The sequence below is a fragment of the Peromyscus maniculatus genome, chromosome 11, assembly GCF_049852395.1.
Source record: "Peromyscus maniculatus bairdii isolate BWxNUB_F1_BW_parent chromosome 11, HU_Pman_BW_mat_3.1, whole genome shotgun sequence".
NCBI classification, from domain to species: Eukaryota; Metazoa; Chordata; class Mammalia; order Rodentia; family Cricetidae; genus Peromyscus; species Peromyscus maniculatus.
In genome coordinates, this window is record NC_134862.1 from 89,305,845 (window position 1) to 89,322,181 (window position 16,337).

The 16,337-nt window shown below is 46.9% G+C and overlaps 1 protein-coding gene across 3 annotated transcripts in view; it reads left to right on the forward strand.

Annotated features, from left to right (window-relative positions):
- The first annotated feature begins 7,588 nt into the window (after nucleotides 1–7,588).
- Nucleotides 7,589–16,337, forward strand: part of Lin9 (lin-9 DREAM MuvB core complex component) — a 52,262-nt gene continuing 43,513 nt past the window's right edge. The window contains exons 1-2 of one of the 3 annotated variants that reach the window (XM_006974188.4): nucleotides 7,589–7,743; nucleotides 14,668–14,700. In XM_006974188.4, the coding sequence (XP_006974250.1) occupies nucleotides 7,665–7,743; nucleotides 14,668–14,700 (112 nt within the window). In that variant the 5' untranslated portion in view covers nucleotides 7,589–7,664. Of the gene's footprint in view, nucleotides 7,744–8,370; nucleotides 8,450–14,667; nucleotides 14,701–16,337 lie in introns of those variants that run through there. The other 2 variants (XM_015992993.3, XM_042258721.2) reach the window with 2 other exon arrangements.

Sequence of the window (16,337 nt, forward strand, 5' to 3'; positions counted from 1 at the left end):
GACAACTTTGGAAGTCAATTCTCTTCTTCTTCCATGTGGGTCCCAGGGATTGAACTCGCGTCATCAGGATGGGTAGCAAGCACCTTTACAGGCTGAATCTTCTTGCTGGCCCCATGACTGTCCAACTTTCTTTTTTCTGTTTTTGTTTGTTTGTTGTAAGATTTGAGCTTTTCTGAATGCTTTTTTACATTCCTACCCCTCTTCCCGCCCAGTTGCTCCCTCTGTCTCCTGGTCCATCAAGGTGTGAGACGTCTGAAGCCACACACTCCTGCTGCCATGATTGGCAAGAATTTTGCCATGACTTACCAGCCATGATGGCCTGTACCCTCAAATCCTTCCTGCCTTAGGTTTTATGTGGCCCTGGCTGTCCTGGGACTCACTCTGTAGACCAGGCTAGCCTCAACTCACAGAGATCCTCCTGCTTTCTGCCTCCAGAGTGCTGGGATCAAAGGTCTGCACCACCGTGCGCAGAGATTATCCAGCTCTTAACGATATCTTCTAGGATACTTTCCTCATTGTTGTGACCAAATTTCTGGCAAGGATCAGTTTAAGCAGGAAGGCGTTGAGGGTACAGTCCACACTGGCTGGGAAGCCATGGCAAAATTCTTGCCAGTCCTGGCAGCAGGAGCAGTGTGTGGCTTCAGATGTCCCACGTCTTGGTGGACCAGGAGACCGAGGGAGAGACTGGGCTGGAAGTGAAGCAGGAATGTGAGAACAAAGACCGTTCTTTGGGAATCCACTTCCTCCAGCTCAGCCTTACCTCCTGAAGGTTCCAGTCTCCCAACATGACACAGTCAGCCAGGGCCACGTGTTCAAATACACGAGCCTTACATATCCTGGAGGGAATACCTTGGTGGGTTCAAGTCTACTGTGCTGAACTGTCCAGTCTTTCATTTGGATGAAGACTCTGCCTTGGGTATCTCTCCTGGTATCCTGTCTTCATTAATATACTTTTTTTCTTTTCTTTCTTTCTTTCTTTTTTTTTCTGAGACAGGTTTTCTCTGTGTAGTTTTGGTGTCTGTCCTGGATCTCGCTTTGTAGACCAGCCTGGCCTCGAACTCAGAGATCCACCTGGCTCTGCCTCCTGAGTGCTGGGATTAAAGGTATGTGACACCACCACCCAGCTCACTGATATTCTTTGATGCATTTAGAAATTGACTCAGTGTTGTTTGTGTGTGGCGAGGCTGTCCCTCCACATTCTTTCATACAGAATACCTATCTAACTTTTCACAGTCTATTTATTACCCAGAGTGTATTACCCTGAAGAAAGAGGTTGTGGCTATTCCATGTCTTGGATCCATCATGAAGACAGAAAAACATCCATAATTAACCAAGATGCACCAATGCTAAGAATAATGTTTTTAGAAGCAGTGTCTTGGAAAATGGTACTTCTTCCCTTCTGGGCGCAAGTTAAGAAAGCAGGACATAGGAAAGAGTGGGAGGGAGCTGGGTTGTGAGCCAAGCGTTTTAGATCTCATTTAATTCTCACTCTAGCCCTAGGAGATAGGCTAACACACACTCTCTCTCCGTGTGTGTGTGTGTGTGTGTGTGTGTGTGTGTGTGTGTGTGTATGTACACACACACACACACATCTATTTGATGATCTAGAGTCACTTTTTAAATGACATGAATTCCTATATACCTGTGCTCCTGTGCCACAGCATTCCATGGGGATGAGAGGACAACTTGTGGGATTTGGTTCTCGCCTCCCACCATATGGGTCCTAGGGATTGACTTCGGTTACCAGGTTTGGAGGCAAGTGCCTTTACCTGATGAGTCATCTCACCAGCATTCCTGGAGTCCCAATCATTAAAAAAAAAAAATAGATGTTACGAATCCAGTTTGCCTTCTCCTGTAGCCACTTGGGTCCAACAGGAAAAGCAGCGTCTCATTCCAGCGGGGTTTCCAGACGAGTAAGTGAGGTGTTAGACAGGAGAGACAGGCGGAAAGGAGCAGTTCGATGTCAGCCTTCTGCTGAGCCGTCATCCCACACGGCCCTGGGGAGCGTCTCTTTCGTCTATTATCTTTGCTTTTGGAGAAGACATTTGGTACAACTGACTACCAGAGATTTGAAATTGAGATGCATCCTCAGGTCTGGGCCACTGGATCTTGAGTATTTCCCAAAGAAAGGTCCATTTTGTTAAAGGCTCGATCCTCAGAGTTGCAATACAGCAGTGGTTCTCAATCTGTGGGTCGCGACCCCTTGGCATGTCAAATGACAGAAAGCTGATTAACATGGTGTAGGGGGGGAAGTTTTCCAGTAATAGTTTCATTACTATATAATTCACATAGCATACAATTCACCTACTTAAATAGTCTACCAAATGGTTTTTAGTAGATGTGTGGTTCTGCAGCCATCACAATTTTGGAACTTTTCATCACCTCCAAAGAAATCCTATACCTTTTACTGGTTACTCATTTCCCACTCAGCCCTAGCAGCTGCTGGCCTCTTCTAATCTGCTTTTCTCTTTTTATAGATTTGCCTATTCTGGACATTTCCCACTGATAGAACCACACAATTCATTCTTTTGAGACAGGCTTCTTTCGTTTAGTATATTTTTAATGTTCGTGCACATTGTGGTATTTATCAGTACGTTTCTTTTATAGCTGAACATTATTCCATTTTATAGATATACTGTTGGGGATTTAGCTCAGTGGTAGAGTGCTTGCCTAGTAAGTACAAGGCCCTGGGTTCGGTCCTCAGCTCTGACAAAGAAAAAAAAAAAAAGCCTTTCTTCATAGTTATACTTTTTTTTTTTTTTTGAGATAGATTTTTTTGGAGGGGTCTTATTATGTAGCCCTGCCTTGCCTGGAGCTTACTATGTAGACCAGGCTATCCTAAAACTCAAGAGGTCTGCCTGCCTCTGCCTCCACTCCCATTCCCAATGCTGGGAAGGTGTGAACTACAATGCCCAGCATTGTCTCCTTTTTAAAAATGGTTTTTATTTTTAATTATGTGTATGTGTGAGGGGAAGGATGTGCATGAGTACAGTTGCCCTTGAGGTTAGGAGAGTGTCAAAGTCTCCATAACTGGAGGTACAGGTGATTGTGAGTTGATCGGGGTGCTGGGACATGAACTCAGGTTTTCTGCAAGGGTTCTATGTACTTTTTAACCTTGGAGCTATTTCTCTGGCCCCTTTTGCTCTTGTTCCAGAGGGTCTCAAGTAGCCCAGTAACCTTGAACTTGCTGTGAAGATTGGCCTTGAGCTTTTGATACACTTTCAAGTGTTAGGATTACAGGTGTATGCCACCACCCCTCACCAAGAGACTGTCATCATGCTTGCTTATATTTTAAAGATTTTTTTTTTCTGTAGAAAGGCTGCATATACAGATATAAAGAAAATAAAAACTACTATCTAAAGGTAGCTACTATCTAGAAGCAGCCACTATTATTAACATGCGTGTCTCTTCATTCTGGATATAATCTATGCATATATGCTTGGCAAATGGAATTTTACTTTATGTGAAGGATAGAGGACAATTTGTGGGGGTCAGTTCTCTTTTCCACCATGTGGGTTCTAGGGAACTGATTCAAGTCATTAGTTTTGGCAGCAAGCACGTTTACCTGATGAGCCATCCTGTCAGTTCTATGGTATATTCTTGTGTGTGTATGTGAGTGAGTATGTGTTCATGTTTGTTTTTTTGTAATCCTGGGGATAGAAGCCAGGGACTCACCTATAATTCCCCAGCTTTATCTCGGTGTTTTTGTTTTTTAACGATTTAGTGTGTCACCCCCCCACCCCCCCCACCCCCCCCACCCCCCGCCACATGGGATTAAAGGCATGCGCCACCACCACCCGGCCGATTTAGTGTTCTTATCCAAACTTTACTGGTTTTGTTGTTGTTTGAGACAGGGTCTCACTATGTAGTCATGGCTGGCCTGGAACTCACTATATAGTCCAGATTGGCCTCAAACTCACAAAGATCTGCCTGCCTTTGCCTCCCAAGTGTTGGTGGCAGACTTCTGGGAAGACATGAACAAATCTCTCTTCACCCTAAATAGGGAATAAATGACAGACCAAAGCATGATACCACCAAAGTCCAACTTGGTGAACAACTATGTTTCATTGGAGTTACTTACAGGGGCTTAAATGACTCTGCACACTGATTGTGGAATATTCCTTTACACTATGTGAAGATGTGTCACTGTGGTTGGTTTAATAAAAAGCTAAATGGTCAATAGCTAGGCAGGAGGTATAGACAAGACTTCTGGACAGACAGAGCTCTGGGAAGAAAAAAGCGGTGTCACCAGCCAGACATTGAGGAAGCAGGATGGGCAGTGCCGAGTAAAGGTAACTGAGCCACATAAAAGAATGTAGATGAAGCCGGGCAGTGGTGGCGCACGCCTTTAATCCCAGCACTCGGGAGGCAGAGCCAGGCAGATCTCTGTGAGTTCGAGGCCAGCCTGGGCTACCAAGTGAGTTCCAGGAAAGGTGCAAAGCTACACAGAGAAACCCTGCCTCGAAAAAACCAAAAAAAAAAAAAAAAAAAGATATGGGTTAATTGTTAATTCAAGTTACAAGAGCTAGTGGGACAAACCTAAGCTAAATCCAAGCTTTCATAATTAATAAATCTGTGTCATTTTTTTTTTGTGTGTGTGTGTGTGAGCTGGTGGCCCAAAGAAAAGTCCATGTATAGCACACTGCTCTCTGCAGGCAACCCAACAGGTTGCAGAATCCTTTCCAAGTGGCTCAGTTGGTCTGAGCCTCTTCCAGGCAGCTCAGCTGTCTTTGTTTCTTGTATGCAGTTCATCGGGTCTCTTCCTCCAGGCTGCTCTGGCTGCTCTGTGTCTGCTGGACTTGACTCTGCTTCTTTAAGGCAGCTGGACTTAGCTGAAAGTGACCCTCACAAGTCTTGACTCTTCAGATGCTTTAGGGGAGGGAGCAGTCTAGTGAAGCTAGTCAGTTTCAGGGACTTCCTGAAACTTGTTTTGGTTTTTTGAGACAAGGTTTCTCTGTGTAGCCTTGGCTGTCCTGGATCTCACTCTGTAGACCAGGCTGGCCTGAAACTCAGTGATCCACCTACCTCTGCCTCTCTAGTGCTGGGATTAAAGGTGTGCGCCACCACTATTCAGCTCTGGAACTATTTTGAGTTGGTAACTTCCTTAAGGAGCTTTCCTGCAGTATTTCATCTCCCTGTGGAATCTCCTGTTGTTTCACCTCCCTGAAGACATTTCCCTCTAACGTGGAAGGTCTTACTCTCAGGTAACTGCTACACACAATGGAGTGCTGGGATTAAAGGAGTACACAATCAAGCCCAACGTGTGTGTGTGTGTGTGTGTGTGTGTGTGTATTAAACAACTTATAAAGTCATGTTATTTAAGTTGTAATACACAATTGAAGGCAATTTATCATATGGTTCATGTTCTATGGGTAGAATGATGGTGTCCCCTTCAAAACTCATCAAAATCTAATCCCTCATGCAACACTATTAAGAAGCTCTGGCCCAAGAATGAGATTTGCACCCTTACAGAGTTCGGTGTTGAAGGGGTACTCTTGTTCTCCTGTCTCAGAAAGAGAACACATCCTGCACTCCTGGAGATGTAACAGCAAGGTGGGCATCCTGGAAGGAGAAAGCAGCCCTCACCAATATTAGTACAACCACCTTGAAATTTCCAGAATCCAGAAACACGGGAAATGAATTCCCTTTTTTTTGTTTGTTTGTTTGTTTCTGAGACAGGGTTTCTCTGTGTAGTTTTGGTGCCTGTCCTGGATCTCACTCTGTAAACCAGGCTAACCTCAAACTCAGAGATCTGCCTGGCTCTGCCTCCTGAGTGCTGGGATTAAAGGCATGGGCCACCACTGCCCAGCTGTGAAATAAATTTCTGTTAGAAATTACCAAGTCACAGCCAGGACTGCTTCACAGAGAAGCCCTGTCTCAAAAAACCAAAAAAAAAAAAACCAAAAAAAAAAAAAAAAAAAAAAAAAAAGAAAAGAAAAAGAAAAAAGAAAAAAAAAAAGTTACCAAGCCACAGGCACTTTGTCATAGCAGCATAAACGGATTAAGCTTGACCTCATTTTCAAATTGATGAAGACACCCATGTCCCAAGAAGGACCGGTTTATTCCACCTGTTAGAAACCGACATTCAGAAGGTCAGGTGGGGTCAGGCGACCTAGAAGGCAAGGCTACTTTGTTAAAGCTGGTCTTTTACTTTCTGCCCACCTCCTCTCTCAGTCACCCATGATGCTTCCTCTTCTTCTTCCCAAGTCGTCTTTTCCCTCACTTCTGGAGAGGTGGACTCCAGGATTCCCCTCTCTCCACCCACATTGGTAGTCGGTACCATCCAAAGTGGTGGCCTTAGCAGCTAGCATAACTGTTGGGTGAATGAGCCCTTGTAAGGGCTTTCGACTCATTAAAACAGTTGTTTTTGCCCGCATCTTACAGCGGAGAATTTGAAGTACAAGAAGTAAGCTTGCCTGGGAGGATACAAACAGCAGCCCGAGTTCCACCCTCAACTTCCACAGCCAGCAGAGCAGACACCTGCTGCCCCTTTCCTGACCCAGAAGTCTCCTCTCCATTGGTTCTTTCTCCAGCCTGCCTCTCACGTTTTTGTTCTAGAACAGAAATGAAAATCGGCCATCCCTACTCCCTAAAACCCCACTTTCTGGCTCTTGCCAAGTCCAACTGAGCCTGGGCAGGCCTGTCTAGATCTGTTCTCACCTCACCGCACCATCCTGTAACTTTTCAGTTCTTGGAATTCACCCATCCACCCGGTTTTCCTTGAAATGCTTGCCTGCTCCATTCTCCGAGCACCCCCACCCCTCCTCAGAAAGTCCTGGAGAGCAGCCCCGGGAGCTGGACCACGCTCGTTAAAGGAACTGGCGGAAAAGCAGCCGTGGTTTTAATACTGTCAAGTGTTACAGATGGGAACCGTGGCATCTGAGCCCCGGGCGTCTCCCAGGATGGGAGGAATTCTCCACTTTGATTACATGTGGCTAGTGTCACTCGGATCTTCCCCAAGCATCCTTAGTCACCGTGAGGCTCCCGGCTCGCTCCCGGTCCCGGGGGGTGGACAGGCACCCAAGAGAGGACGCAGGACACTTGGCTAGCCGTCACTTGGCCTACACCAACTTGGTGACCTCTCAAGGTCTCCTCCCGGCCGCTCGCGGCTCGGGGTCCCCGCAAGGATCGCCCGGGACCCCGCGCGGGTCCGGGAGCGGCAGGCGAAGGAAGAAGCGGGCGCCGCGGCCTGGGTGCTTGCGGGGTGGGGCGGGAGGGACGGAGGCGCCCGAGAAACGGCGGCCCGGGGAGCCGCGTGCACACGTTACTTCGGGCAGAGCCCCCTCCGTGCACAGCCACCAGGACACCCGGGTCCCGTCCGCTCACCCGCCCGCCCGTCCGGGCCTCCCTCCCGCTCCCCCCCAGGAAACAAAAACAGCCTGCAGTTCCCGCAGCCGCAGCGCGGGCCGCGCGCCGGGAGCGAGCGCCGGCGAGCGGGCGATCCGGGCTGGCGCCGCGCCCCCCGCGCTCGGCCCTCCGGGGCCTCTCGGCGCGGCCTCCCCTGCCCTCCTCGCAGCCCGGCCCCGGGTGGAGGAGCCGCCCAGCCCCGGAGGGCCCCCCTCCGGGGCAGGCTCGGGCGGAGCCGGGGCGGCCTGGCGGGAGCAGGCGCCGCGGGCCGCGAGCTCCTCATTCGAACCTCCCTCGCAGCCAGTCTCCGCCCCACAATGCACCGGGGCGGGCAGCCTTTGAAAAAGCGGCGCGGCTCGTTCAAGATGGCGGAGCTCGACCAGTTGCCTGACGAGAGTAAGTAGCGCCGCGGAGCAGCCCTCCTTCCCGCCGGCGGCCCGTCCCGAGGTCGCGCCGGCCGCCGGCTCCGGTGGCCGGGCAGGTGGGGTGGTGGATGCCAGCCCACCGCGGTCCCCCCCTCCACCCCCACCCCCCTCCACGGTCTTCCTCCTCGGGCGCTGCTGCTGCCGCCGCCGCGTCGCCGCCTTTGTTATGGTGTCTGTTTCTTGGGGTTGTGCGAGCGCCAGCGCCGGAAACCGAAAGCCCGGGAGTCCAGCCTGTCCCGACGGAGTCGCGGCTGCTCGCCCGGAGCGACTGCGGTCCCCGGCTGAGGTGGGCCCCCCGGTTGCGGGGCGCCGTCCTCACTGCCCGCCCGGTTATGTAACTCGCCGGTCGGGGGCCGGGAGGGCTCGGGCTGGGCACCTGGGACACAGCCCCTCTCCGTGCCCGGGCCTCTGGTCGGATCCTGTGACAGCTCCTGCTTCGGCTGGCACTTGGCGATCGCTCCCCGCACCCCCCGGGTCCATCCTGGAAGTGTTTCCTTCCGTGTCACACCGGGTTGGCCCCTTCCCTTGGGACTACAGGTGGCCGTGGACCTTTCCGGAGATGATCCAGCTTGGCTCCAGGCTTTGAGGTCGCTCCGTTCCCAGACTTGCTTCTTAGTGGATGTGTCTTAAGAGTGTGGGCTGTCTTGACGCGAGGATGTGAGGACCGCGGCATACATGTATGTTCCTCTGCCCGATCCTCACTCCCGTGCTTTGCCTCACTTAACCTTCTTTACTCCACCCCGAAAACAGGATGTTCACCTGTGTGCAGTCAGCAAAAAGCACCAGTTCTGCAACCTAAGGTCAAGGGGAACAATTTTGTAATTTTCATATTGCACAAACTATTAAAAAGACAGATGTTTTATTTACAAAATGCTCTCGAAATCAACACGCTCTATGTGGTGTGTATTTGTAGCACTTGGTCAGAGTATACGACAAAAGATTTGCGGGCGGGGTGGTGCACACCTTTGATCCCAGCATCAGGAGGCAGAGGCAGGTGGATCTCCGAGTTCGAGGCTGGCCTGGTTTAGAGAGCTAGTTCCAGGACAGCCAGGGCTACACAGAGAACCCTTCTCAGAAAAACAAAACAAAACAAAAACAAAACTGAGCAGTCTGTATTTAGAATGACTGTATTATTTTTATAACATAGGATTATTTTGTTTTTAACCGTTTGGAGTTCCCCAACAGGAAGTCAGGACAGAGAAACCCTATCTCAAAAAGCCAAGTAAAAGCTCGATCTCTGTTCAGCGTATCCGTGCACAAGGCAAATACACTTCTAAAGGGGGATCCAAGGTACTCCTGATTTTGTTTTCTTTGAGCTCATGCCTTCCTTAGTATATTGTTGTCAAAAGTTGAGGTTGCCAAGCTGATGAAGACTTGTATTCAAAGTGTTTCTGTTTTAACTTTGGTTTGGACCAGTGCTAAGTCTCAAAAGAACTTTCTCAGTGATGGAATACTCACACTCCTGGTGTCCAGCAGGGTAACCACTGGTCACATGTAGCTATGGAACACTCCACATGTGACCAGAGTGGCAGAGGTGCTGGTTTTTTATTTTTACTTTTTTTTTTTTGTTTGTTTGTTTTTTTGTTTTTTTGAGACAGGGTTTCTCTGTATAGCTTTGCGCCTTTCCCTGGAACTCACTTGGTAGCCCAGGCTGGCCTCGAACTCACAGAGATCCGCCTGGCTCTGCCTCCCGAGTGCTGGGATTAAAGGCGTGCTCCACAACCGCCCGGCTTATTTTTACTTAATCTTGACTTATATTCAAATAGCTGGTGATTACTGTGTTGATAGGCCGTATCTATAGACCATCTAGGAGTTTTATTGTTCTTGTTTGGAGAATATGGTTAATTGTTACTTAGGATGCTTGCAAATCAAGATAAGCCTAATAAGCAGAATGTCACCTTCCATCTGAAGAAATGTTTCTAAGCTGGGCACAGTGACATGTGTGTTACTCTCACACATGTGTGCTGAGACAAAAGGATAGCTCCAAGTTGGAGGCCAGCCTGGGCTGTATTGTCAGGTTTTTCATCTTCAGTGACAAGTGTGATTCCATACCACTGTGTACCTTCTCAGGGACTGTCTCACTTGCAGTCACACATTTGTTGGTGTGATTATTTGGTCAGCAGCCCACCGGAGCAGAGCCACTTAGGTTTTTGTCTCAGGCCTGCTGCGATGGTTAATTTTGATAGCTTGACTGGATTGAGAAATACCTTGGAGACTAGTAAAGCACACTCTAGGTGTGTCTGTGCGCATACCTTCAGGAGAAAAGTTTTCCTATTGTTGTTCTTTGTGCACACTTGAGGCTTATATCGAGGTTCAGATATCAGCTACACAGTTAGACTATGTATAACCTAATCATTTATAGTACCATATAATGTCTGTGGTACTTCGTTGGGGGAGGTGTGTGCACGTGTGTTGTCTTTAGCTAAACTACAGCTTTGTCAAAAGCAGGAATTGCATATTTGATTTGTTATACAATGACACAAACAGACTTAAAGACTTGGCTAAAATGGAACTGAATGAGGAATAATATTATTAACTAAAATAGAGCATGATCTTGGAAAGTGAAAGTAATTTCAGTTTGCTATGAAAAACACAAAGTTGTTTTTTTTTTAAATCCAATTTAGTTAAGAGAGCTATATAGTACATTAGTTAATAGCCCCAGTAACATCAATAATAAAAGCTATCATTTTCTGAGTACTTACTGTGACCAGGTGTTTAAAAAAAAAACCTCTAGCGCTCCTTCTCTCCCTCCCTCCATCCCTCTCTCCTTCCCTCCCTCTCTCCCTCCCTCCCTCTCTTTCCCTCTCCTCTCCCTCTCATATATATATATATACACACACACACACACACACGCGCGCGCGCGCGCGCGTGTGTGTTTGCTTTCTGCTCATTTGATCTTTCTTTCAGTTGATGTAAGTACATGATTTTTACATGTGGGCATAATCTTTGCTGGAAGCTTCTGTTCTTGAACTCTTGCTGTTTCACATCTCCTCTTAGATGTTGCAGAGGGATCATCAGACTTAAAGAGATTCAAAATGTATCTCAGAATTCCACCCTAGCACATAGGTGCTTCCGGTAGCTCCTGTCTTAGAGGATGTCTTAGAAGATGGTTACATTGTGTATTTGTTCCTGTGACTGAGCAGAAACCTAGTTATCTTTTCACTTTTCTTCTCACTTCCCATATTTAAGCATTTACCAAGTCTTGGAGCTTTTACCTCCTGTATGTGTCTCAATTGTTACTTTTTGCCATCGCCTAGCCCAGGCTGTCACCATTTCAGTAACCCACTCCCTCCCCATATATGGAGGTCAGAGGGATCCCTTCAGAGCAGAAGCCTCTTTCTCCTATTATCTTGCATTTTAATCCTGAGGCAGAGTCTCCATATATATTATCTCAGGCTGGCCTGATTCAGTTTGTAGACCATGCTGATCTTGAACTTGGAGCAGTCCTACTTCTGCGTCCTGATTGCTAGGATTGCAGGTCTGTGCCATCATTCCCAGCCATCCTCTTGTTTAAAACTTGTTAGTGGCCAGCTCTAAGACCCCATGTTTCCTGGCTGCTTCCACTTCCCCGTCTATTTTATGCCTCTTATTCTATCTCTGAGTTAGTTGGGCAGTTTTCATCCCTGTGCCGCCAAGCTCCCTTTTCCTCTGGGTCTTTGCATGTGCCCTTCTCCAGACTGCTCCCCTCCCTCCACTCCCAGTTCATTTCTGCTTACTCTTTAGAATGCCTTGTTGAGGTTTTAAACATATATTTATTTTTGTTATTTTTTATTATGTGTATATGTGTGTCTGCATGAGGGTATGTGCACGTGTATGGGATGCATGTAGAAGCCAGAGGCATTGGATGCCCCTGGAGTTGGGGTTTATAAGCATTTGTGGGCCGGCCGCCCAGCGTGGTTGCTAGGAACCAAACTCCAGTCCTCTGAAGAGCAGAAAGTACTCCTAACTGCTGAGCCGTCTCCTCTCCAGCCCCCAATTTAAGATTTTGTGGTTATTTTTTGTCGTCTGTGACAAGTATGTCTTCTTGAAGTGTTTCCATACCACTGTGTAACTTCTCGGGCCCGCTCACTTGCAGTCACACATTTGTTGGTGTGATGATTATTTGGTCAGCAGCCCACCGGAGCAGAGCCACTTAATGCTTTTTCCTCAAGCCTGCTGTGATGGTTAATTTTGATAGCTTGATTGGATTGAGAAATACCTAGGAGCTCAGTAAAGCACACCTGTGTGTCTGTGCGCATACCTTCAAAACCAATTAGATCATGAGGCTCTGACCTAATAAATGGACTCCTCTCTTGGTGGAGTCATATGATAGCATTATTGTAGGTGGGGAAAGGTAGGAGGTGGGGCCTAGTTGGAGAAAGTAGGTGTGTGTGGGGGGTCTGCCTTTGGTAGTTATGTGTTACCCTGGCATCTTCCTGTCTTCCCTTTTCTTCCTGGCCATCACATCAGTCCTCTGCTTTTCCATACCCTCTATACTATGATGAAGTGAACGAACCTTCGGGAACCTCGAGCAAAATCAACCTTCCCAACTTTAAGTTGTTCAGTCAGATATTGCTGTCACAGTAATTGAGAATAACTAGGAATACACCTGCATCCCCCCTCTAAGCAAACCTTGCTTTCCTCTTTCTATTCAACTCCCCTCCCCCAGCACAGTGGCCATTTTCTCCATCAGATACTCAATCTAAACTAATTTCTCTGGGCCTTTTTTTTGGGGGGGGGGGGCTAGGTTTCTTCTGCTTGGCCTCCCATGTTGTGACCTGCTTTTTGGGGTGGTGTGGGGGTTCTTCCTGATTTTATGGCTAGTTCTTTTCAGATGTTGTCCCCCTGGAAGCCTTCCCTAACTCCTGTTTCAGTTCTTTATAGTAACTGTCCTAAGTGTAATTGTTGTTGTATGTAGTTACTTGTTGTGTGTCTCTCTCTACCACAATTCAGACTCGTGCGAGTGGAGGCTTTCGGTGGTGGCCTCAGCTCTCAAACTGCCCATGGCAAGCATTCAGTAAATAGTGGGTGAACGTTGAATAAATGGAACTGGTTAGAGCAGGATTCTAACAGCCATATTCACCTGTAAAATTCATGTTTTTAAACTGATGAGTAATTTGGTCAGTTAATGTAATGTGAGCCCATCTGAAAATTAGCCATATGTTGTATACATTGTCCTAAGCACTTTTGCTTATATTTACTTGTTTTCTCTCTGAAGAAAGAACAGCACAGTGAGCTGAGAACCTTTTGGAAAATAATATAGCAAGGGAATAGCAGAGCTAAGATCTACACAGTAGTCAGACTCAATGTTCTAGACTTAGGCTCTCTGCTTAAAAGATTATTTTTACCTATCTATCGTTCGCTCGTTCATTTGTTTTCTGAAACAGGGTTTCTCTGTGTAGCCCGGGCTGTCCTGGAACTCAGTCTGTTGTCCAGGCTGGCCTCGAATTCACAGAGATCCTCCTGCCTCTGCCTCCTGAGTGCTGGGATTGAAGGCGCGCACCACCATGCCAGGCATAAGATTTATTTTTAAGCGTGGGTTGGGGGAGTACATGCATGTGAATGTAGGTGCTCACAGAAGCCGGAGGCTTCAGATCCCCCTGGAGCTGGAGTCACAGATGACGATGAGCTGCCCAGCCCAGGTGCGGAAACTGAACTCGGTTCCTGTGCGAGAGCAGCGCAGACAGACTCTTAGCTGCACAGCCATCTGCTGTTGCTGCTGTCATACCGCCTCTTAGAACAGTGTAGAGGAAGTCCGAATCCTCAAGGTAGGGTTCCCACCTTTGGGGAAGGAAATGGGTGCCCGTGTGACTTAGACCTCCTTCTCAGGACCTGTTCAAACCCTTTCAGAGGAGCTAGTTCATACAGTTTGTCCTCCCACGCTCCTCCTCCGGTCACCTGCTTCCCTTTGTCTGTGGCTCATTGTCTCCTGGCTGGTACTTGTTTGTCCCCTAACTTCCAGAAGGCGGGGATTTTGACTTAGTTCCTTGCTGTGGTGTCTACTGCCTGAGCAGGAGGCTCAGCACGTTTTATATATATATGTATGTATGTATATATATATCTCCATGTTTTCCTGGCATGGACTGTATTTTCCTTGATGTCTGTCCACCTTACTGTTTCTTGGGTGTATTTCATTTGATGCTTGCTAGTAAAATTTGTATTTGTTTATTTGTGTTACTAGGGATTGAACGTAGTAGGCAAGTACTCACCCCAGCTGTGCCCCCTGCACTTCTAGGGAAGTTTATGGCTTTCTCCCTCTACTCCCTTACCCATGATTAATGGCCTTTGAACATAAATGAGGATGCAAAACCACGCCTGCTCCTACTCCTTTCTTCCTTCCTTCCTTCCTTCCTTTTTTCCCCAGAGCTGGGGACTGAACCCAGGGCCTTGTGCTTGCTAGGCAAGCGCTCTACCACTGAGCTAAGTCCCCAACCCCCTTTTTTTTCTTCTTTTTCTACATTTTTCTCTCATAGAATGACTTCCAGCCGCTGCCACAGTTTCCACAGGCTGGCCGTGTCTCTGAAGCTCTTAGCTGGAGTGCCAGGCTTCTTACTCCTTCTTTTCCCAGATAGGGCCAGGCTGTCCTCTGCCCTCATGGGCTGGGATTTCAGACCTGAGCCCACCCCCAGGCTGGCTTGGCTGCTGGCTTTGCATATCCAGCCATCATGTCGAGCTCAAGATTGCTCAGACCAAGTGGAGCACTCTTATACCTAAACCAAGTTCTTCAACTTTGATTATGAAATATTTATTGATTTGGTTTAGTTTGCTTGTTTTATTGTTGAGACAAGGTCTCACTGTGTAGCCTTGGCTGGCCTGGAACTCACCATATAGACCAGGGTGGCCTGAAATTCACAGAGTTCTACCTTTGAAGGATACATCACCATGCCCAGCTGATTTGTTTTATTTTTAATTTCAGGCTCTTCAGCAAAAGCCCTTGTCAGTTTAAAAGGTAAGAACTATGCTTTTCTAGATATGTGTAACAATTTGGATATATTTTTCTTTTCCTTCTGTTATATGTGACTCATTGCATTGCAAAAGTATTAACTTTTCACTGATAATTTTAAATTCATTTGCTTTTAGAAAATTTATCTTTATTTGCTAGTAATTAAGAAAAATTTTCTACCTGGGCAGTGGTGGAGCACGCCTTTAATCCCAGCACTCAGGAGGCAGAGCCAGGCGGATCTCTGTGAGTTCAAGGCCAGCCTGGGCTACCAAGTGAGTTCCAGGAAAGGCACAAAGCTACACAGACAAACCTTGTCTGGGGGGGGGGGTGCAAAGAAATTTTTCCTAAAAATTTTATTTCCTAAAATTATTGCTTAAAGAATATCTTCTTTTGTGTTTTTTGTTTGTTTGTTTGTTTAGATGCCTTGGCACTCACTATGTAGACCAGGCTGGCCTAGAACTCACAGAGATCCACCTGCCTCTTCTTCCTTTTTAAAGTGACTTGCTTAAAGAATCTCTTAATTAGAGCTGGGTGAAGCTCAGCTGTAGGGTGCTTGTCTGAGCTCTTTGGTATTACTACTGTAAAAACATTCAAGAAACCTGTGCTGAGCCTACGTGAATGTTGATCCCCCCTTCCCCCCCTTTCCTTCCTCCCTTTCTTTTAAGAGTGTTACATGTTCTCTGAACTAAAAGAATGAGATTTTCTGCAAAGGGAGGAGGAGGTGGTGCTGGCAACCTGGACCTTAAGGACCTCCTGCCTCAGCCTCCATCTGACTTACATTTTTGTGGTTTGTTTTTATTTATTTTTGTGGGTTTGTTTTTTGAGACAGGGTCTCACTATATATAGCCCTGACTGACCTAGAACTCAGTATATAGACCAGATTAGCCTCAAACTTGGGTAATCTTGCGTCTGCCTCTCAAGTACTAGGATTATAAGAATGTACCACAATAGCAGGCCTCCTTAGTTAATTTTGTCTTTTGAAACAGGATCTCATAGCCTAGGTTGACCTGAAGATCCTTATGTAGCTGAGGCTGGCCTTGAACTACTAATCCTCCTGCCCCAGGCTTCCTAGCGCTAGGATTACAGAACACCACCACACCTGCTCCAACTAACATATTTCTTAGGGAAAAATTAGAGAAGGCTGGTAAGCAACTATAGGAAAATAAGAACCATTCTATATATATTAATCTCAGTTTTATTGTATCTATATTTAAACATATGTCTGCATCTAAACCTGATTCTTTACAAAAATTAAACTCATTCTTCTTTATTTAATATATCTAATAATTTAATTGATAGGGCTTTTTCTGATTTTTGCACAACTCTAAAGACATTTCTTTGAATTAAGAACAGCCAAGCATAGTAGCTCATGCCTGTAATCCCAGCTATTTTGGAAGCTAAGGCAGGAGGATTGCTGTGACTGAGGTCATTCTGGGCCATAGGAATGTACCATACCATACTAGATTAATTTTTCTATGTCGTGTTTCACATATTGAAGCAAAAATCATTTATAAAAGTCCCCTAGGTGTGTAGCCCATGCTGCAGTCTCAGTGTTGGGACACACAGAGCAAAAGGATCTCTGCAGGTTCAAGGACAACCTTGCTCCACAGTGAATTCCAGGCCACCCAGGGAAACACAGTAAG